The 21202-nt window shown below is 45.5% G+C and overlaps 2 protein-coding genes across 2 annotated transcripts; both read right to left on the bottom strand.

The window, feature by feature from the left end:
- Positions 1–865: 865 nt before the first annotated feature.
- On the bottom strand, positions 866–2820 carry LOC136540897 (protein ENDOPLASMIC RETICULUM-ARRESTED PEN3-like). Its single transcript, XM_066532936.1, has one exon. The coding sequence runs from the start codon at positions 2754–2756 to the stop codon at positions 1326–1328; it is 1431 nt and encodes a 476-aa protein (XP_066389033.1). The 5' UTR covers positions 2757–2820; the 3' UTR covers positions 866–1325.
- A 2528-nt stretch (positions 2821–5348) lies between these two features.
- On the bottom strand, positions 5349–20839 carry LOC136540896 (uncharacterized). Its single transcript, XM_066532935.1, has 24 exons — positions 20547–20839; positions 20128–20460; positions 19964–20025; positions 19264–19401; positions 18902–19165; positions 18698–18784; positions 18050–18151; positions 17912–17977; positions 17677–17781; positions 17525–17586; positions 17391–17435; positions 17208–17281; positions 16779–16846; positions 16625–16693; positions 9709–9806; positions 9547–9628; positions 9345–9423; positions 9183–9270; positions 8962–9115; positions 7386–7577; positions 7245–7304; positions 6456–6721; positions 6247–6352; positions 5349–5557 (listed from the first exon to the last, which is right to left on the bottom strand). The coding sequence occupies exons 1-24, from the start codon at positions 20731–20733 to the stop codon at positions 5501–5503; spliced, it is 2844 nt and encodes a 947-aa protein (XP_066389032.1). The 5' UTR covers positions 20734–20839; the 3' UTR covers positions 5349–5500.
- Between the last annotated feature and the right edge of the window lie 363 nt (positions 20840–21202).

Below are 21202 nucleotides of genomic sequence, written 5' to 3'. Positions count from 1 at the left end.
TATTGCTGGGGTAATGTCTCTACCAGTCTCCCGAACAATTCCTATATGGTTATGCCCAGCAGATTAGGATATTTCAATTTATTGTTTGAAATATGAAATATCAAGTACCTAGATTATTATTTTACTCTTCTCTTAAGTCCTAACCAATAGCTTCTAAAGACAAGGATAGCAAAAGGTTACTTTTATGCCAGAAAATAAATCGTTCTAGTACATTTAACAAGATTAGAATAATAAGTTGATATCATACTCTCAGCTAAGGATTACTCCTTTTGTTTTAAGATTCATTGCATCATTGTTTTTTTAGAGTTCCATGTATCATTGATCTTTTTTTTCCTCAAACTTTGACCAACAAATTTATTTAATTATTTACTTATAAGTACTAAAGTGGAAAGCATACCACTAAAACTGTCATAAAAATAACTTTGAGCATACCTTGTATATCCTTTTACTCAAAAGTGTATAGAAAAGACAAATAGTCAAACAAATTGAAAATATCGAAGGCGCCATATATTTAAAAACAGAGGGATTTTTTCCCATTTATCCTTAGAAAAATACTACTAATAGTAAGTAACAACACAACAATATAGTAACTATATTACTATATAAATTGCAAGCATTTGCACATTAAAAGACTATTTGGGTCATTCCATTGCTGTGGAAAGATTTGTCAAACTTTGAGCAAAAGCACAGTACAAAAATAAGTTTTTTTTCCAAGAAGCATAGTTACAGTCTACCCAAATACTTCCTATATGTTTGTGCCCAAAGGATTAGGATATTGAATTCTGCAATATCAAGAAAGTGGATTATTATTTGACTCACTATTTATTCTCATAAGCCCTAACCAATAACTTCTAAAGATAAGAACAGCAAGAGGTTACTTTCATGTCAGAAAATAAATCATTCTAATACATTTAACAAGATTACAAGACCAAGTTGGTATGGTGCTCTCAGTTCACGATTCCTCTGCAATATAATTACAAAGATATATGATAACTAAACTGCTAAACATATTGCAGTGAATCAAGAATCCTTCACAAATGATACTGTAAAAGCTAAGACCTTCGTGCTAAGATATTAAGAAAAGAGTTTTACATCAAAGAAGATTATATCTTTCTATTCTCACGCATTTACCATGACATGCAAATGCAGAAGCAAGACATGTGATACATGATATATCTTGGGAGGCAAGACTACATAAAACACATATTTGTTCAGTGCTGAATTATGTATGAAGCCATGAGCCAAGAACAAGAGTGGCATCATGCACTTCCAATTCTCTTGGTAGACCTACTGAACGGTCACTTCATGTGCACAAGAGGAGAATGCTATGAGAGAGAAATAGAACCAGCAAGGCGGGAGGTCTCCCACACTTCCACACCTTGCATCTCTTCTCTTGTCACAAGCAAGCGGTCTCCACCCCCTTCAATCATCTGTATCATCCCACGTTTAGCATCCTCTTCTGTGTCCACATAACAACTCCTATAAAATCTTTCATCAATTCCTTCACTTTTGGGTCTTTCCTTTATTCCTGATTGCTCTGTCAATTCGCCTGTGTTGTGGCGGTGCTCTTCCAATCGGGACCAAACCTCCAATCCATCCTTTCGGCTGACAAAAACTTGAGACCGGTGACAACACAGAACACTGCCATAGCCTCCTGCGCTACCTCGTGGTCCTGATGACATATACACCCAAGGGTCATCACCAAGGCATCTCAGGTCTGCCACAGCTAAATCTCCTGACTTTGAGCAAACCTTGTATATTGCCTGCTGCTTCACATCCACATCAGCATCTGCAAATGGATCCCCAAACCTACTGCTTCTTCCAGCTCCCCCTGGCTCGCTTGTTTCCCACACCACATTCCCAGACCGAATATCCCATAGCCTCATGTAGCCAGAGTAGCCAAATGCCCCGGAACTAACGAATGAGGCAAACACCAGCCCAAGTGCCGGCAGGTGCACCACTCGACCTGGTGCCGATGACTTAGCCGCACTACCACTTTGCCGGCCAATCTCCTGTGTGGGCTTCAGAGTCACAGGGTCAACCGCCAGGATGCAGTTTTCCCGGTGAGGGCACTCAAACGTTGCCAAGATGGGTGAATTCTTGTCAGCAGCATCAGCAGGAGGACGGGCCCCAATGGCGACGACCTTCGCCTTGCTGACGCGAGTGTCAGTGGGATCCGACCACTGAACGGAGGCGACATGTTCACCATCGAGAAAGTCGTACACGTGAAGCCCAGGAGCGGAGTGAGACCCAAGGACGGCGAGTCTGGGGGGCAGCTGCAGGAGGGAGGTGATGCGGTGGAGGTGGGTCCGGAAGGTGGTGTGGTGATCCAGCGCCGGGGAGTAATAGGTGACCAGCCCGGCGCCGTGGGCGAGGCATAGTGACCCGTCGTGGTGCGGCGCAAGGGCGGTGGGGAAGGGCTCGGAGGCGGGGCAGAGGGTGGAGGCGAGGGAGGCTGAGAAGCCGCGGAGCGGCGGCGGAGATAGCGCAGCGAGGAGCTGGGCGTGGAGGCCGTAGAAGTTGGCCTCGTCGAGGAGGACGCGTGCGGGGAAGTCGGGCGCTGCGGAGGACGGGGAGCGGATGGCAGAGAGGACGGCGGATAGGAGGGCTGGGTCGCGGTCCACGAAGGTTGGGGTGGGGGAAGGGGAACCGAGAGAGAGGGAGAGGGAAAGGGAGCTTGCCTCCAGCGAGAAGAGCTTGCCCCCGACGTTGAGTTGCTTCACCGTGCCGCTCCGGCCGCCGCCGACGGTTCCCATAGCTGCTGTTCGGCTGTCTGACGAGGCGACGACTTTTCTTCAGACTTCAAGCGTATGAATCAGACGCGGCATTGGGCCTGCCGGAAGGCTACGAAGGCGGCCCAATCTCCGTAGGCCCCAGGATGGGGCAACACCGCAACAGTACAAACGAACAAATTGAGCCATATTTCAAATTCTCTCTCTATATAAAAGAGCCATTTTCAGATAATAATGAGACACTCGTACTTCATGGGTACCTCAAAACAACAATATTATGTTTTCAAAAAGAACATAAATTTCTTTTCTTGTTGAGCGCGGAACATCTATGGTGTTGGCTTTCAGTCCAAGGTGTTCGGTGGATGGTTTCTGTGGCTGATAAGCTAGCGGATACTGTTTTATTTTAAGAGAAGAGCACCGTACCATGGTTGATAAGCCGGGCTGATAAGTTCAAGCGAACAGGTCTCGATCTTCCGTTACACCTAGGTGGGCAAGTAACAAAGTGGATTCACCTCCAAATTTCAAATATGTTTTTAAACACATGCAGCGATGTTTTGTACCGCTATAATCTTTTTCCTTAAGCTGCAATATTACGAATTTGAAAATAGAGTATTAATAACTGCCAAAAGGGCAAAGAGGTGGGAGGGAAGTGAAAGATGAATGAGACACGTTCTTGATGTGGAAGTGGAATAACAAATAAAAAATTCATGACTATAAAAAAATTCGGTAATGCGGGGTCCGTCCGTCCGGACAGTTGCGCACTGGGCCAGCGGACCAGCCTAGTCAACCGGTATATGGTCTCCCTAACTCATCTCTCTGCCGCTCTTTCCTAAAAAAATCTCTCTACTACGCCATTTCCTCACTCACCTGACCATTGGACGCTCTACCGTGCCACCCGCCTTCCCCACTCCGTCTCCATCGAGCCCGCGAGCCTCCACAACGATGCTTCAGCAAGCAGGTGAGCGGAGGAGCTTCATGTGACGCCGCCCCGCCGGCGAGTTGCCCACGCTGCTGCCACACGGCCAGCCTCCCGCCGTCGCAAGCTCCATGCGCCGACGTCGAGCTCCGCAACGACGAGCCTCCATTCATCCAAGCAGCAAGGTGACATTTGCGCTAAAAGTGCATGTTGCAAGCATATGTTTTAAGTGTAGTGTTTTTATACCGATGTTGCAAAATTAGATTGAGATGTTCCACATGTTGCAATGATTATACACGTATCTTTCTAATGTATGTTCTAAATATTTCATCTGTTTTAGACGTATATTGCAAGTGTTTCATTTGGATGTTGCAAAACTAGATCTAGATGTTGCATATACATGCATGTTGCTAGCGAATGTTTCAAGTGTTTCGTACATGTGTTGCAAGTGTTTCATCTGGATGTTGCATATGTTTGCAATGATTACACACGTGTTTTTAAGTTTTTCTGGTGTTTTTGCAAGTGTTTCAGAAGTATGTTGCTAGTGTTTTAGCTGTTTCGGACGTATGTTGTAAGTGTTTCATTTGGATGCTGTAAAAATAGATCTAATGTTACACATGATGCAATGGGACCCACCTGCTGCAACTGCTGGGGCGTCGCCGAGCGGACGCAGACGCTCCCGCATGCATGCGCGTGGGAAGCGAAGGAGATGCGAGCTATCCCCGTGTGCGGTCGGGTGGCGTGGCCCCTGTGTCGATGCGCCCATGGTACCGTCCGACGGGTCGTTATCCGATTGGAGGACGCTAGTTCCAAAAAAATATGATACAAAGTTAGATGGATGGGTGGCACGTCATGTTCGCTTCGTTGAAAAGTCAGGCTAAACAGTATTGTTCGTTGATTTATTGCGAGAGAAAAACACTGTACATACAAGTAAATCCAAGCAAACAGTAACTGCCAGTATGCTACCGAGTCACCTAGGAGGATCTACAGATTTCCCCTTGACGATTCGTAGTCATGGCGTACTTGATTGCGTGTTGACTTTTAAAAAAATATCTTTGCAAGAAGTATATATGTTAATAAAGAAAAAAGTTTGGCCTAAGCAAAAAAAAAAAAAAGAACCAAAAAATTGTAAAAAGGATGCCACAATAGTTAGTTCTCATGGGATCAATCCGCCTAGCTTCTTTCAGCCAATAAGCGCCAAAGGCCCACCATTTCGTTTCTTACTCGATTTTTACAGCGTTTTTCTCTCACAATAAATCAACCAATAGTATTTTTTAGTCTAGCTTTTCAACGAAGCAAACAGGGCCTAACTTGTTTGCCGTCGAATGTTATCGAGCACTCCTTGCCTTCCACAATTATCGGAAAGCTAGCATAATAATGATGAATCTAAAATCCTTTGGTTGATGCATTTAGAGTGGTGCTGGTGCCGACCTACGTCCACCATTCCTCAACTATGGAGAAATGGTCCCAAGAGGTTTTGCTTGGCAGTTGTCTCAATAGTCAAGAGTAGATGCTGTCGCAATACGAGCAGACTATCGGCAATATGCCATGTGTGGATTGCCGTTTCGTCATGTGTTTTGGCATAAGGGCATACTATCTGGTTGAGCCATCCTTGGATAATGAGTCTATCTGCTGTCCACAGACGATTCTGAAATGCAAGCCAGCCATAAGAGGCATACTCGTTATAAAAAAACTGCATGTGACATTACTAAGTATTGGAATTTCAATTTTGATATCAATAGTTCATTCTATCTTACAATATCCATGATACAATCAATATACAACAAAGGATAATTCACAAACAAATACAAAAAGATAACTTTACAGAACAAATACAGGTATCAAGTGGGGCCTAACTGAGCAGAAGATCCCGAACTCTCACTGGTCTTTTCACAGCATTTGTGAAACCCTGCACATTGCATAGTCACCTTCATGAGATAATGGCAAAAGAAACGAGGACAAATGTAGCCACGAGTCTTGGAAAATCTTAGCCCAAAGACAGTGCAATTACAGGACACTGGTATACACAAAGACATCTCGGCAACAAAAAATTTAATCAAGCATCAAATGGTTGAATCACTGATTAGACATAATGACATTAAATAGCAAATCAATTTTAAACAATGGAGTTAGTGTAGCACTTAGTTAGCTGCATTCTGCTCAGGTTCTTTAATACAATGATATACTACACAGCTATCCTGCATGTTCGAGAAATAAAAACATTCTGACAGCATTTACTTGGGAGCGTGCAAATAAAAAAAACATCTAATGTATCACTGGATGTGGCCCTAGGTTTCACCTATCCTCACATTAAATGTTGTTTTCTACTACTTTATACATGTCCTCAATGCCATTTGAGGAAATGTTCTCCTTCCAAAAGCGTAAGCAAAACAACTTCTAAAAATGGGTTATTCCCAATCCCATTGACAACTTCAACCTGGGAATACATATTCCAGTATGCTGGACCTAGGACCACATCCAGCAAATTTAATTATGAGGAACAATGAATTCCATGAGACATGAGATTATTAGTGCATGTGTTTATATGGAAGCAGGTCACAGGAGGTACTTTGGCATAGCAATGGATAGAAAGAACACCTCATTATATTTGAAGATCAGAGGGCGTGAATCCCTCTGAAGTGTTGCTCCTTGCAGCCCCACATCACTATGAGTTTTTGCATCTAGTGGTCTTTCCTTCCTAAACCTGTTTTTGTCAAATAAAATTGGTAAACTTCACCATGATCATAATTGCAGGTAAAATGGCAAGTTGACATCTCAATAATAATAATTTAATATTGCTACATTACCTGTCAAAGAAATTTGTTGCACGACTGGAGTGTTTTTTGGCAGGTACAGAATCTTTACCATTCACGTTAGAGGCTGAGTTTGATTGCATTTCAAGGGTAGATGAACTGCACTTGGAACTATCCTTGGAAGAATGTAAAGCTGGACGGATGGAATTAGCTACTGTTTTCTTCCTTATAGCTGATAAAGCTTCGCTCTTCATATCTCCATCATTAGATTGATTCAACAATTTGCCAGCACTATCTTTGATGATCTTTTGCTTCTCTACCTGTATCATGGATAGGATGTTCACAAGGATGAGGGAAAAAATCACTTTGTTCTACACTGAATTTCTCATGTGATCAAGTATACCTTGGCCCTGTTTGTTTTGGTTTATTCAGATTCTCATGTAAAATAAATAAAGCCAAAACAAAAGGTGAGCAAACACCAGATTTGGCATAAGGAATATCAACATAATATTTCAAGAGCACATATTGATTTACTGAATAATTCAGAACCTCCGTTAGTACAGCAAGAGAAACTATTCAAGAGGCAGCTGGGTCATATAGTCACAATCAATGAACAAAATTTTGTTAATTGGCAATTCAAGGTGCTTTTCTCAGCTATAATTAGAGGTCCAACATGGCTTGCTTTCATATTATAGACAATGCATTGTCACCTCAAAGAAACAAGAGGGTATGCATTTAGTTTTCAGCGTTAAATTAAGAAGTTATTTAAGTTATGCTAGGTATTAAGAGCTAAGCAAGACATGAAACAACTTTGCATCCTTAAAATTTAGAAGGGCCACTCACCTCATGCACCAAAACCTGTTTCATGGCTAAAGACAGACCAATGTGCTCTGATTGATAGCCCTGATATCAACTGCTATGTTAGGTACTATAATAAGAGTGCATAAGTTAAACTGATAATGAAGAATGAAATATTAGACAGACCTTGAAATTTATGACATCATTGATTGGAGGATAAAGAGAGAGTGATGAAACTTCATGGGGCACTACAGATATGTTTGCCTTTTCTTGAGGGACAAACTTAGTGTTTCTGTATGTAACTGAATAGGAGACCATAGTATCAACTAGCTGCACAAGTTCATCCTTTTCTCTTTCTGACAGCAAATTCAGTGCTACCTGAAAATATCATGCATTGTTAGAAACCTTGTAAAGTCGTGAAAATATAGGCCTATATTGAAACTTGCGACGCCATCTGGAACTCATATGTTCCCAACTAGTAAATGTGGATTGACTGAGGGTCTTAAACCTATTTCTTAGTTGCTATATTATTTCAAAAATAATAATTAAGCTCTCAGTGGCAGTAATTTCTGAAATTGGAGATGGTGCAAATACCCTTTTCTGGACAGATCGGTGGATCCATGGGCAATGCATTGCAGACCTTGCCCCTCGACTTGTCGCGGCTATTCCTAAAAGAAGGGTTAACCGGCGCACTGTCCGGGACGCCCTCACTAACCGGGCGTGGATTTCGGACATACAAGGAGCTCTCACAGTTGGTGTAATTGTGGACTACCTTTATTTATGGGATATATTGCTGAATTTTCAGCTGCAACCGGAAGTTGAGGATAAACACATATGGAGGCTCTCTTCTAATGGACAATACTCGGCTAAATCGGCATATGAAGGTTTCTTCTTAGGTTCTACTCTTTTTGGCCCGTGGGAAAGGATATGGAAATCATGGGCGCCGCCCAAATGCCGCTTCTTTGTGTGGCTGGTCGCGCACAACAAGTGCTGGACGGTTGATCGTCTAGCACGCCATGGGCTACCTCATCCGGAGTTCTGCCCCCTTTGTGACCAAGAAGAGGAAACCATCGACCACCTCCTTGTCCATTGTGTGTTCGCAAGTCTTTTGGTTCAATCTATTCAGACAAGTTGGTCTTCAGGCCTTGTCCCCTCAGCCTACAGACTTATCCTTCCATGCTTGGTAGGAGAAAGCTAGCAGCACTGCTGATGGGTTGATGAGGCAAGGAATTAATTCTCTCGTTATGCTCGGAGCTTGGACTATATGGAACATCGCAATAGGTGTGTCTTTCATGGAGCAGCCCCAAACCTTACTGGCGCACTGATCTTAGCTGGCAAGGAGCGCCGTTTGTGGTCTATGGCAGGGGCTCGAGGGCTATCACTCCTGACTGCCCTCCTCCCCGGTAGTTAGTTAGAGTGTTTAGCTCAGTTTTTTTGGTCGCCTTGTGTGTTTTCCCGGGCGCGAATATAAATTCTTCAACTGGTGGGCCGTGAGTGCGTGCGTGTGTTTGGTGTTTGTGGGGTTGTTTCGGCTCTTGCCCTTTTCTCTTCTTAATATAATGATGCGCAGCTCTCCTGCGTTTTCGAGAAAAAAAAAATCATACTTCCGCGCTTCATTAGAAACATATATTACCATACAATACTAACCTTCACTTGTTCATCATCTTGAAAGCAGGTGAGTTTTGAGCAAATAAATATACCAACAGAGTAATTTCACTATCAAGGTTTGGTAAGATTACTAGATTAGTGAATGACAACTTACAGGTCTCAAACTCAGTGGAGAGAGAATATGTAAAAAGGGGGAAGCAATGTCTTCAACGAATGATCCTACTGAGAGGTGCCTTGAAACAAATGGTGACATTTGGTTTTGCCAGGTCTTCAACATGTCTTTCTTTTCTAAAAGCAATGCTCGAGACCTGAAAACATATCTACATTAATCCCACTAATGGGAAGCGAAAAAATATATTTATGTGAAAAAATTACCTCTGCAAAGCTTTTGGCCATTCAATATTTGGCTTCTCAACTTGAGCAATCATGCGGCTTATAGTGATAGCAATTGGAGGTTGATATGCTGAAATAAGTGGTTTAACTTTGTTAGTCAAATCTCAATACAAAAGAGAAAATATACAGCCAGTCTGATTCTACCATGAAGTGGCATGTGCTGAGTCCGGTAAACATATTGGGTCAAGGAATCTGAAACTCCAAGTATATCGAGACATTTTACCTGCATGGCAGTTTGAGCTATGGTAAGTATGAAAATGAATTATAGAAGGAAGAAAATCAAGAGTTGTGCAAACCAAACACCTAACATAATTAAGCAAGAATAGCGTTTTGTACAAATACTCACAGTCTTTTGCAACATCGGGTCATGATACGATAGTTTCAAGAAATTTTCATGGATCCCATCCATAGTAACTTCATAATCACCACTGCAAATTGAATATTTAACGTGAATAAGTGATCCAGTTAAAAGAAACAATGTAAGAAATCTGACAAAAGAGAATTTTACCGGTTAGATATGAGTGTGAAGAGAGAGTCTATGTCCTTGTCTTCATTGAAAAGGCTTTCAGCCTTTCCAGACCGCTTGAGTCTTTTCTTTTGCAAAACCTTTGGAACAATGAAACTTAATAAGATGATTTTGGGTGAAACTTCGCTAGCATGGGTCCTAATATTTGATTTAAATATAAGAACAAGGGTAATCAGAAGACATATGTCTATTCGATGAAAATATTAAAGCATGTGGCTTTATAGAAGCAAAATGATGTAGAACAAGGCCTCTTTATGTAAGAACATGGATTTTCTTAGTTCAGAGAAAGCTTCTAGAATGTTGCATCACATTGTTTCTGGTAGCGAATATCATTAGCAGTGCAGACTTGTGAGTGATAGAAGCCAAAGGCTGAGATTAATTAGCTTAATGAAGATTACAGTAGAGGTGTTACATATATATAGAGAGAACAAGATAGCCCAAAGGGCCTGGCCAGCCTGGAGGCGGCGCCCCAAGGGGCCAGTCTAGCCTAGGGAATTAGCAACAATAAATAGGGACTAATAACTCTAACACCTCCCCGCAGTCGGAACGTTGTTGGGACGAACGTTCAGGCTGGAGCGAAAATCCATGAAGACCGAGGAGGGAAGACCCTTGGTGAAGACATCGGCGAACTGCGACGTGGTGGGAACATGAAGCACACGGACAGCCCCAAGGGCGACCCGTTCCCGAACGAAGTGGAGGTCGATCTCCACGTGCTTGGTGCGCTGATGTTGAACGGGGTTGGTGGAGAAGTAGACGGCGCTGACGTTGTCGCAGTAGACGAGGGAGGCAGAGGCTAGCGGGTGATGCAGCTCCTGGAGAAGTTGCCGCAGCCAGGAGGCTTCAGCCACGCCGTTAGCAACAGCGTGGTATTCAGCCTCAGCACTTGAGCGTGAAACCATGGGTTGGCGCTTGGAGGACCAGGAGATGAGACTGCCACCAAGGAAGACAGCGTAGCCGGAGGTGGAGCGGCGGGTGTCGGGGCAGCCGGCCCAGTCAGCGTCGGTGTAGACCACGAGCTGAGTCGGAGTAGAGCGGGGAATGACAAGGCCAAAGTCAAGAGTGCCCTGAAGGTAGCGAAGGATCCGCTTGGCAGCCACAAGATGAGCTTCCCTGGGATCATGCATGTATAGGCAGACTTGTTGAACAGCGTAGGCTATGTCAGGCCGGGTGAAAGTCAGGTACTGAAGGGCACCAGCAAGGCTGCGGTATGCTGTAGGATCAGCAACAGCAGGGCCGGCAGCAGCAGAGACCTTAGCACAAGTGTCAACGGGGGTAGAGCATGGCTTGCAGTCACTCATGCCGTGGCGAGCAAGAATGTCCAGGGTGTACTGACGTTGTGAGAGAAATAGAGTGTCCCGGTTGTGCTGAACAGCTATGCCAAGGAAATGGTGCAGACGACCAAGATCTTTCATGGCGAATTCTTGTTTGAGTGCGGCGATGACCCGGTGTAAGAGTTCCTGAGAAGATGCAGTGAGCACAATATCATCCACATAGAGGAGCAGATAGACTGTCTCAGTACCGCGCCGGTAGATAAACAGAGAGGTGTCAGACTTGGCTTCGGTGAATCCCAGAGTCAGCAGAAAGGAGGCAAACCGGCTGTACCATGCGCGCGGTGCCTGCTTCAAACCATAGAGTGACTTGTTGAGTTTGCAAACATGTTCAGGGAGAGTAAAATCAACAAAGCCAGCGGGCTGTGAGCAGTATACTGTTTCGGACAGGGTGCCATGAAGAAAGGCATTCTTCACATCAAGTTGATGGATCGGCCAATCCCTGGAATGAGCCAAAGTGATGACTGTGCGAACTGTAGCAGGCTTGACAACAGGGCTGAATGTTTCATCATAATCAACACCGGGCTGTTGAGTAAACCCGCGAAGAACCCAGCGAGCCTTGTATCTGTCCAGAGAGCCATCAGCATGAAATTTGTGCTTGAAAATCCATTTACCGGTGACAACATTTGCCTTGGGAGGACGAGGAACGAGGTCCCAAGTGTGGTTGTCGGAGAGAGCAACAAATTCCTCTTCCATGGCCTGGCGCCAGTGAGGATTGGCAAGAGCGTCGCGACACGTGCGCGGGAGCGGGGAGAGGACCTCGGCGTGCAGACCGAAGCGAGGCTGTCGGAACCCGATCTTCCCACGGGTAGCCATACCATGGGAATTGGCGACAGGTGGGATGGGAACAGCCCCAGTTGGAAGCTGGGGGCCGTGCTTGACGTAGTGCGGTGGAGATGGGACGATGCTGGAGCGTCGAAGGGCGGGAGCCTCAACAGAAGGCTCGGTCGTCGGGCTTGGTGCAGGAGGACGCCGGTGGTAGACGTGGATGATGGGCGGCCTGTGGACCGGCGCCTGTATGGGTGGTGCTGGAGGCATTGTGGGCGCCGAGACAGCTTGCACAGGGGGCGCTGCAGGCACCTGTATAGCGGGCACTGCAGGTACAGGTGGTGCCATGTTGAGCTCGGCCAGGCGCAGGTCAGCACGAACGTCGGCGAAGGAAGGGAATGGTCGCTGGCGGGTGATGAGTTGAGACATGAACTGGAAACGCTCATTGAGGCCGCGCAGGACGTTCAGCACGAGGGTGCGATCCTGGACGGGCTCGCCAAGATCAGCAAGTGCATCGGCCATGGTCTTCATCTTGCGGCAGAAGTCGTCGACGGAGAGGGCACCCTGGCAGAGAGTGCGGAATTCGGCGTCGAGGAGCATGGCGCGGGACTCGCGATTGTTTAGGAACTGCTGCTCCAGCCCGAGCCATGCTCCCCGAGCGGTGATGCCTTCCCGCTCGTGGATGACGTCTAGAAGGTCAGGGGAGATGGTGTTGAAGATCCAGGAGACAACGACGCAGTCCATACGGGACCACGCTGGATCGTAGAGGCGGGAGTCGTCGCAGACGACGTGATCCTTCAGGGCAAAGCGGCCGAGGAGGAGGAGGACGTAGCCGCGCCACTTGGAGTAGTTGGAAGCCTGAAGATCGAGGACGATCGGGATCAGGTTCTTGATATTTTGGACGGCGGCAGCCTGGCTGTGAAGATGGGCAATGGCGGCTGCTTCAGAGGAGAAGGAGCGAGCGTCGTCATCGTCCTCCGGGTCCTCGTCGCGATGGAAGTCGCCGCGAAGGCGCTCCCGGAGGTGAAAGGTCCTTGTTTGGTTTTGGTAATTGAATGACAACCTAGGTGGACTAATTGTGTTTATGTGAGATACACAGGTGATTAGTACACAGGTACATGTGTATGAGCAACATATGCCATGAAGGTGAAAATGGCTTGGAGATGTTGCAAAGCTCACACATGTGATGATGAAGGAGCTTAAATGCACATGAGACATGACATTGAGTCATGTGATCAAGGTGGAGAAGATCAAGACAAGACTTGGCTTGATGGACCGGTTGGAAGCGTGAAGGGCAAGTCGAAGGCTTTGGAGTGATGGACCGCGCGGCGGTGAAGCTTGAGCAAGACTTGGCGCCGATGGACGATGGCAACGGTGAAGAGCAAGTAAAGTCAAGATCGATGAACCAATATGATCATGTGATGATATGAAGTGGATCATATCATTGTTGATCGTGTTGGTGCCTGTGTTGCATCAACATTGAAGGAGATGGAATGGAATGCGCAAGGCAAAGGTATAACCTAGGGCATTTTCATTTCACCGGTCATAGGTGTGTAGAGAAGTTTATGACTGGATTTAGGATAGATGGCCGTACTATCAAGAGGGGCAAACTTGTTTGTATATCGGTCATCTAGTGCCACTCGAGTGATCTAACTTTGCATTGTCGCTAGGATCGAGTGGCATGGCAAGTTGAGTGGCTAACATCCTTTGGGAAATGATTGTGAAAATGCTAACACACATACACATGATGGTGTACACTTGGTGGTGTTGGCACATTTACAAAGAATGTGCTAACATCCTTTGGGAAATGATTGTAAAAATGCTAACACACATACACATGATTTGGCGCTTTCGGGAAAATGGAATGCCTATTTTCTATTGCGCCGGATGCAAATTCTTGGTGGTTAGCACATTGGAGCAAGGGTGAAGAAGTTAGAAGTGAAAACGAGTTGGTCGCGAAGATGCTGGCGTCGGTCAACTGACCGGACGCTGGATCTAAATGCACCGGACGCTGGCAGGCTACGTCCGGTCAGGCTGACGTACAATGACGCAGAAGCTGGAGTGTGACCGGACGCTGGCTGCGTCCGATCAAGTGTGACCGGACGCGTCCGGTCATGCTCGGGAGCTTACTGGAAACGACCGGACGCTGGGGGTTCAGCGTCCGGTCAGTTGAAGTTGCTGCGTCCGGTCAAGTCAAGTGACCGTTGGAACCGGGACACGTGGATGTCTGCGGGCGACCGGACGCTGAGGTCCAGCGTCCGGTCAACACGACCGGAGCGTCCGGTCGGCCCGACCGTTGCCCAGTGAAGGGGTAACGGCTAGTTTAGCCCTTGGGGCTATAAATAGAAGTGGCCCTCGGCCATGGCTGGTGCTGAGCACCTCAAGGGACTTTGTGTCCGTGCTTGTGAGTGCTTGGGAGCCCTCCATCACACATATACTTGATAGCGATCATTCGATTGTGTGAGTGAGCGATTCTAGTGCGATTGCATCGTGAGGTTGCATCGAGTGGCACTAGGTGATCGAGTTGCAAGCCGGTGGTGCTTGTTACTCTTGGAGGTTGCCACCTCCTAGACGGCTTGGTGGTGGTCTCCGTCGAAGCGCGCAAGAAGCTTGTGCGGCGCTCCGGAGAAGTGCTTGTGAGGGACATTGTGCTCGCCCCGCGGGAGCCGTGAAGAGCAACTCTAGTAAAGCGTGTCATTGAGCTACCCTCACTCAAGGGGTAGGTTCTTGTGGCGCCCGACGTGCGGGCTTAGCGGGTGATGCTAATTAGCCGCCGAACCACCAAGTGAGCGGTCGACACAACGGGGACTAGCGTGTTGGCAAACACGTGAACCTCGGGAGAAAAATCATCGTGTCAACCTTTGTTCTTCCCGTTGGTTTGCATCCCCGTTACACAAGCTTACAATTACTTTCATATACATTGAGCTTGTGTTGTTGCTTTAGTAATTAGTTAGCTTGTGTAGCTTACTAGTTATCTTCTTGCTTGTGTAGCATAGAAGCGGCTCCCTTGCGTGGCTAATTTGGTTTGTGTAACCTTGTTAGTCACATTGCTTAGTTTGTGTAGCTAAGTATTTGCGCTCTCTAATTAGACATTGGTTGCCTTGTTATTGAGCATTGCTAGTGAGCTTAGTTAGCTTTGTGCTTTTGCTTACTAGCATGTGTAGGAGCTCCCTTGTTGCTTAAAGTACTAGAGGCATAGGTTTGTGTGACCTTGCTCTTAGCATTGGTTAGGTGAGCTCTAACTAGCCCGGCACCTTTGTTGCATAATTGTTATCTTTGCAAGGTGCTAGTGAATATATATATAGGGGTGTAGTCTTGGCTAGACCGATAGTTATAATTCCGCACTTGTTTCGATTAGCCGACGCAATTAATTTTAGAAAAGACTATTTACCCCCCCTCTAGTCCGCCATCTCAACCCTTCTGGAGGGCCGCGGCCTGCTGCTCCAGGGCGTCTGCCTGCGCGCGCTCTTTGGCGAGAGCGGCGGCGGCGAGGCGAACGCGCTCCTGGGCCGCGGCGGCGTTCTTGAGGAGGTCAGCCTCCGCTTGAAGGGCCAGGCTGCGCTCGGTGTTGGTGGAGCGCAGGGAAGTAGCCTCATCTTCCAGCTTCTGGGCGGCGGCGAGTGCCTCGTCGCGGAGCTTGGCTGCGGCGGAGGCACCCAGGGCACCGGAGTCGAAAATGGTGGCCATGGGTGCGCGCGGGCGACGACCAATCCGAGGGGCGCGCGCGCGGGAGCCGGGCGGAGAGAGAGGCGTGCGCAGCGACCTAGAGTCGCGCGCAGCGGCCGAGAGGGCGCGTGCGCCTGGGAAACGCGCGTGCGCCTGGGAGAGCGGAAACAGAGGGTGGGCGGTGCGGCTCAGGAGAAAGCGGCTGATACCATGATAGAAGCCAAAGGCTGAGATTAATTAGCTTAATGAAGATTACAGTAGAGGTGTTACATATATATAGAGAGAGAACAAGAGAGCCCAAAGGGCCTGGCCAGCCTGGAGGCGGCGCCCCAAGGGGCCAGTCTAGCCTATGGAATTAGCAACAATAAATAGGGACTAATAACTCTAACAGTGAGGTCTATGGGAACTAAGAAATGCTTATATGTTTTTAGAATCCTTCTCCTTGGATCAGTTTGGAGAAGCTGCTGGAAAGAATACTGGTAAGGCACAAGGTTGGATGATTCTGTGTCCAATGAAAGAAAAACAAGTTCTGGAAAAGACTATTGCTGCGCTAAGGTCACTGGCGGCAGACCTGATCAGACTGTCAGGCTAATCTTGGAGGATGACCTCAGGAATCTGACACTCAAGACAAGATTGCTATAGGTGAACTGTGTCTCTGGTGTTTGGGAGAACAAGCTAGGGGCCGACGAAACGCGGCAAATTGTCTAGCGCTGTTGCTTTGGTGCAGTGGAGAGTGCAACCTATGTGGCGCTGGGGATACTTCTCGGTTTATGTTATTTTTAAATTCTAGTGGTAGTTTGGTTGGTGTGAGAACTGCTTGGCAGCATCCCCACCTCTGCTGTAACAGACATGCGTCTTGGCTTTGCTAAGACTGGGGAATAAAGCCCTAAAGTTCTAAAAAAAAGGAGAGAAGGATAAGGTTCATAAAGTTGACAGCAAGGCTGGAGAAGTATGTTTAGCTGCAGTCACTATAGCATTGGTCCATAAGATGGCTTTAGTTATGATTGGTGCGGTAGTACACATGTTCAGAGTCGATGTCGAAACTTCAGGAATACACCAGTTGCTTGAACAAATGATTGTATACACAGAAAATAGAAGAGAATTGCAGAAGAGGATACAGGGAAAAAACATCAAACCTGCTTCCAAACGTCGAGGATGCTTTTTGACTTATCTTTCTGTCCAATTACTTGTGAATCAAACGCTGTCTGCTCCATAACACGTATCATTAGGTAAAGAATATCATATATATTGATAGTATCATCATATGGATAACTAAACCAGTTCACTTACAATGTTTAGTGCCACTCTTTTCTTGTTCAAAAACTGAAGTGTGTTTAGGCATGAACGGATGTCACATTCTGCAGGGATATATTTCTCATCAGTCCAATGTCTATGAAAATAACCATTCATCTCAGTGGGCAATGATAGTCCATGCAAATAGTAGAATTTGCATTCATCCACCGGAAGTATTAGAGTTCACGATACAAGCAAAGGAAAAAGGAAATGAAAGGAAAGCCTCATAGCCAGGTCAAAGATTGGAATGCAAATTATTAAGATAGTAGATTTCTATTAATCAGGCTGAACAGCTGGATGTTAGTATTTTTATTTTAATGAATTGTGAATCCTATTAATTCATTGTACAACAAGAGTTCAAAATATTTGTCAGTTTTCTTTCAAAGTAAAAAATGTGTCATTTGGATGAAGCTAAAGAAACTGTACCAGTGTACTCCGCTAAAGCAGAAAGCGCGATCGAACTTGTCTTGAAACCTTCATTTTTGCATATATACTTGAGCCTAAGGAGAAGTGAAGTATTAAAAAGATGGGCTGTGATAAAAGTATGTTTGTGGCTACAACCAATTTTGTCATGAGATGAAGCTAAAGGAATAAGTGCATTCACATCACCTGTTCACCACACGACTAATTGTTGGGTGCACAAACACATGAACCCTGTGAATTTAAACCAGTCCTCATAAGCAAAAATTCAATGGTTTACAACTGTACCAAACATAATGAGTACAGAGAAGGAAATATATTACTTGACTACTTGGCGCAGTTGTCTCAGGGCTGGAGCATAAAGGTCATTGCATATACAAATTACCTTTAAAATTGTATAATTAGTACTTATTATATCTAATAGACTTTAAAGACAAAAAAAAATGGTGGCAAAGAGTGTAGCTTCAATGCTTACAGGCCTCAGTAGTTTTGCTGTTCTATGACTTTTCCTAGATGCCTTTCGGACTTGAGTTTCCTCACTAGTGCTCCTGTCGGAATTATTACTCTTTTCAGCATTGATCTGCGAGAGAAGAACAAACCATGTAATGCAAAAACTTGTTTGGTAAGGTGAAAAAAATGCATGCAAGCCAAAAATAATAAGTAAAGTAAAGCTGAGCAAAGTACTAAATAAGATGTCAGGTGAGGATTACCATCTTCAAGATGACCTCCACTGCACCTTTTCCATCACCAAGTGCTCCATCAATTTCATCAATTACCTAAACAGGACAGAATACTCAACAGAATATAAAAGGAGCTATTCGACAAAGTAGCAGCTGTATTAAACGTACCAGACACTTGGGCTTCGAATCTGACATGATCGAGTTCATCTGAACTACATCGAGAATTTTTGTTTCAATGGATGAAGCAGAACGGTCATCACTGGCATTAATCTGCATTTAATACTGAATGTAAGCAACATACAGAACTTGAATTGGAAACAGGAATTAAGTAGGTTAGCTAAATTAGAAGTGTCCATGATAAATCGTGTGGATATACTCTAATAATACCAAGACGACCAGTATTCTGTAGGAGACTATATTGGATGGATTACCAACCACAATTTATCTTCCCCCTTATCAAAAAAAGACCACAATTTATCTTCCTGGGGAGCATTAGAGCTCAACAGACCAACTGTCAAATCAACCACTCAAGCATTTTTTAACTAGAAGAAGTGTTTAAGTTTTGGAGCAAACGTTAATAGAAGGAAAATCAGTTAGGTCTCAGCTTTCAATGTAACATAATAGCATTGACACAAATATATTATGCAATGAAATGTAGTCATGACTTCAATGTAACAAAACTGAAGCAGGGGGATTTGGAAGCATAGCAGCAGATATATACAGCACTAATCATATAGCACATAAATCTTTAATAGCCATGCATCATCATGTTAAACAACCAACACACTGCTAGCATTGTATGACCATAACACAGACCTCCACAACATGGTAGCCACAATGTCTGGCTGCAACATGAGCAAGTGTGGTCTTTCCAAGCCCAGGTGGACCACATAGTAGCAACACCTGCAACATCAGGAGGGTATTCAATTGCAGTAGTGAACCAGCGTGACAAACCAGCAAATATTTAGAGACAGATTTTGGTCACAAACTTGAACATACAACACAGCAGTGCTGGCCCACCTTTTGTTCTGGTGTATTATCAACTGATGACTTTTTGCTGAAGGAGCCACCCAAACCTTCTGGATTGCTGCTTTGTGCATTCAGGGGTGTGCCATCTTGACTTGCAACAGGCCCCCCCTTGCTCTTGGAAAAGAAATTTCTGTTACTTGCATTCTTGTGGATGGTTGAAGAGTGTCGACGTAAGGCAGATAAGACATCATCACCCGTTGCCCGAATATGGGACCCAAAAACACTGGAGTCCCATTGTTTAAGCCATAGAAGTACCTGAGCAAGGCACATACACATATGTCAAGTGAAAATGTTAGGCAAAAGACGGAAACCTTGACTTTGAAGTAGCAAGGTGGAATTTGGAATAGCTTTACCTCTCGGTTTGTGTGCTCATCACTTAATAGCTCTGTGAAAGAATTTGGTGCATACTTTTCCACCCAAAGTTTTTCTGTGACTAGTGGAGTCGCTGAACAAGCCACGCGGTCTATTGAGTCTGTACTTTCCTGCAATGCCTGCATATACATAATGAAAAGTATGTTAGTCAAGTACTTCAATTGGCTTATAATTTAATCATCACACCATATAAGTATATAACCAATAATAAAAAAATTATTAGTCAAGCCCTTCCTTAAGCTAGTAGTCAATACATGTTGTAGACATGGTTAGATCATACTGTACACTTGGAAGACCCTATGAACAATCCAATGCTCAGAATCGAACATTGTCTTCTAAACCACTCAACAATAGAATTATTATTTAACGTATGGAATGTTTGTGGAAATTTTTCATAGTGAAGTCCACAAGGAACAAGAGCACACGCACCCCCGTTTTGGGCAAAATGTTAAAATTTTCACAAAAAGCTCAAGTAGCAAGAGTAACCATCTTTTCCTAGTACTATTCAACAATGTCCACTAATTTTCCAGTGTTTCCCAAATAAGGATCATTTGATTCTTAGAGTTCAGTTTAGATTGTACTACTGCTCCCAGTTTAGTTATAACTAAACAATGACGTGTTAAGGACAGCCATGAAGTGTGATCTATAGAATATGCCTAACATGTGTGTCTACATATGTACCTTAGCTAAAGCCTCCTGCTCAGCACGCCTTGTTAGTGAGTGAAAGGATTCTGAGAGCAGGCCTGCAGAAACACATACGACGTGAACAAACAAACCAAATGCATCCTCAATCTTGAGAGAAATAAGTACTGTAAGAGCGAGCAATAAATCACTCAGTAACTAACCCTTGTGGTTGATGTTTGGGTTGGAGAAGTGAGCCCCTTGCCTGGTTCCGCTAATTCCTCGACCGACCAACCCCTCCATTGCAAGCTTGGCATAAACCCTCTCCCCATTGGGAGCAGTGACGGGCACAGAGTCTCCATGGATCTCCGACGCGAACCGCGAGAATGTCTTCTCGGCGACGACGATTTCAGGGGCGGGAGGCGGCGAGTAGCGAAGCCAATCCTCGTCCTCCGAGATCTCCTGCTCAACGTTTCTCCGCTTGCTCCTCTCCTCTTCCTCATCCTGCTCCGGCGGTGGCGGAGGCGGAGGCCGCTTCAAACCGCCCGACGCTTCATCTTCGCACGCGTTTGACCAATTTAGTTAGCAATAGAAACAATCGAGGGCTAGGTTCTGATATACAAAGAAGGGGTGCATTGCATACTTGCTCGTAGCGCGGCTGAGTCCTGCGGCTGCGGGGAATCGCACGGTTGGTCCGAATCGCCGGGAGGCGGGACGAAGCCCTCGTCGGGGTCGTCGAAGTAGGCGTCCTCCTCTTCCTCAGGGACTAGACTGTGGCTCTCCATCCACTCGAGCTCGTCCGGATCTGGCATCTCCATGTCCATCTCCATCGCCGACTCGCCGGCGCAGCGGTAGCCTGGCGGCGGCGGAAATGCGGAGAGTCGATGGCGGGAAGTGGCGGAAATGGAGCGGGCGTTGCCGCCTTTCTGCCTGATCTGTTTTTATGGCGGCCAGCCGGGCCAGGTGGTATGGATCAGCCCAACATGAACTCTTAAGCCCATGTAGGAGTACAGACTATATATCTTGTTCACTATCAGTATTTCTATTAGAAAAACAATCTAAGCAAGTCAAAGTTATTTAGGTTCCATTTGGCACATCTACTCTGCCAACTTCAGAAGCTATTTGATCTGTTTTTTTACCGAGCGGGCTAAAATAAAACAGCTCTAAGTCTTTAAAACATGCTCTCACAATGGATGAAAGATGAAGCTAAAAAATAATAGCTTCACGTAGCTCCAACTCACTCTATGGTCTATTTCTAAAATTGTGTTAGAGTATGTTTTAAGGAGCTCTACGTACAGA

Source organism: Miscanthus floridulus, chromosome 2 (assembly GCF_019320115.1).
Source record: "Miscanthus floridulus cultivar M001 chromosome 2, ASM1932011v1, whole genome shotgun sequence".
NCBI lineage: Eukaryota > Viridiplantae > Streptophyta > Magnoliopsida > Poales > Poaceae > Miscanthus > Miscanthus floridulus.
This window is presented reverse-complemented; position numbering and strand designations above follow the sequence as displayed.

Bases quoted from the DNA above. Each gene is read 5' to 3' on its own strand.
- LOC136540897 (XM_066532936.1), bottom strand. From the start codon at position 2,756: ATGGGAACCGTCGGCGGCGGCCGGAGCGGCACGGTGAAGCAACTCAAC.
- LOC136540896 (XM_066532935.1), bottom strand. From the start codon at position 20,733: ATGGAGATGGACATGGAGATGCCAGATCCGGACGAGCTCGAGTGGATG. The intron at 9,807-16,624 runs GTTTGATGTTTT...ATTGTTCCAAAG, and splicing joins TCCTCGACGTTTGGAAGCAG to GTTTTGCAAAAGAAAAGACT. The intron at 9,629-9,708 runs GTAAAATTCTCT...TTCAATTTGCAG, and splicing joins TTCACACTCATATCTAACCG to TGGTGATTATGAAGTTACTA.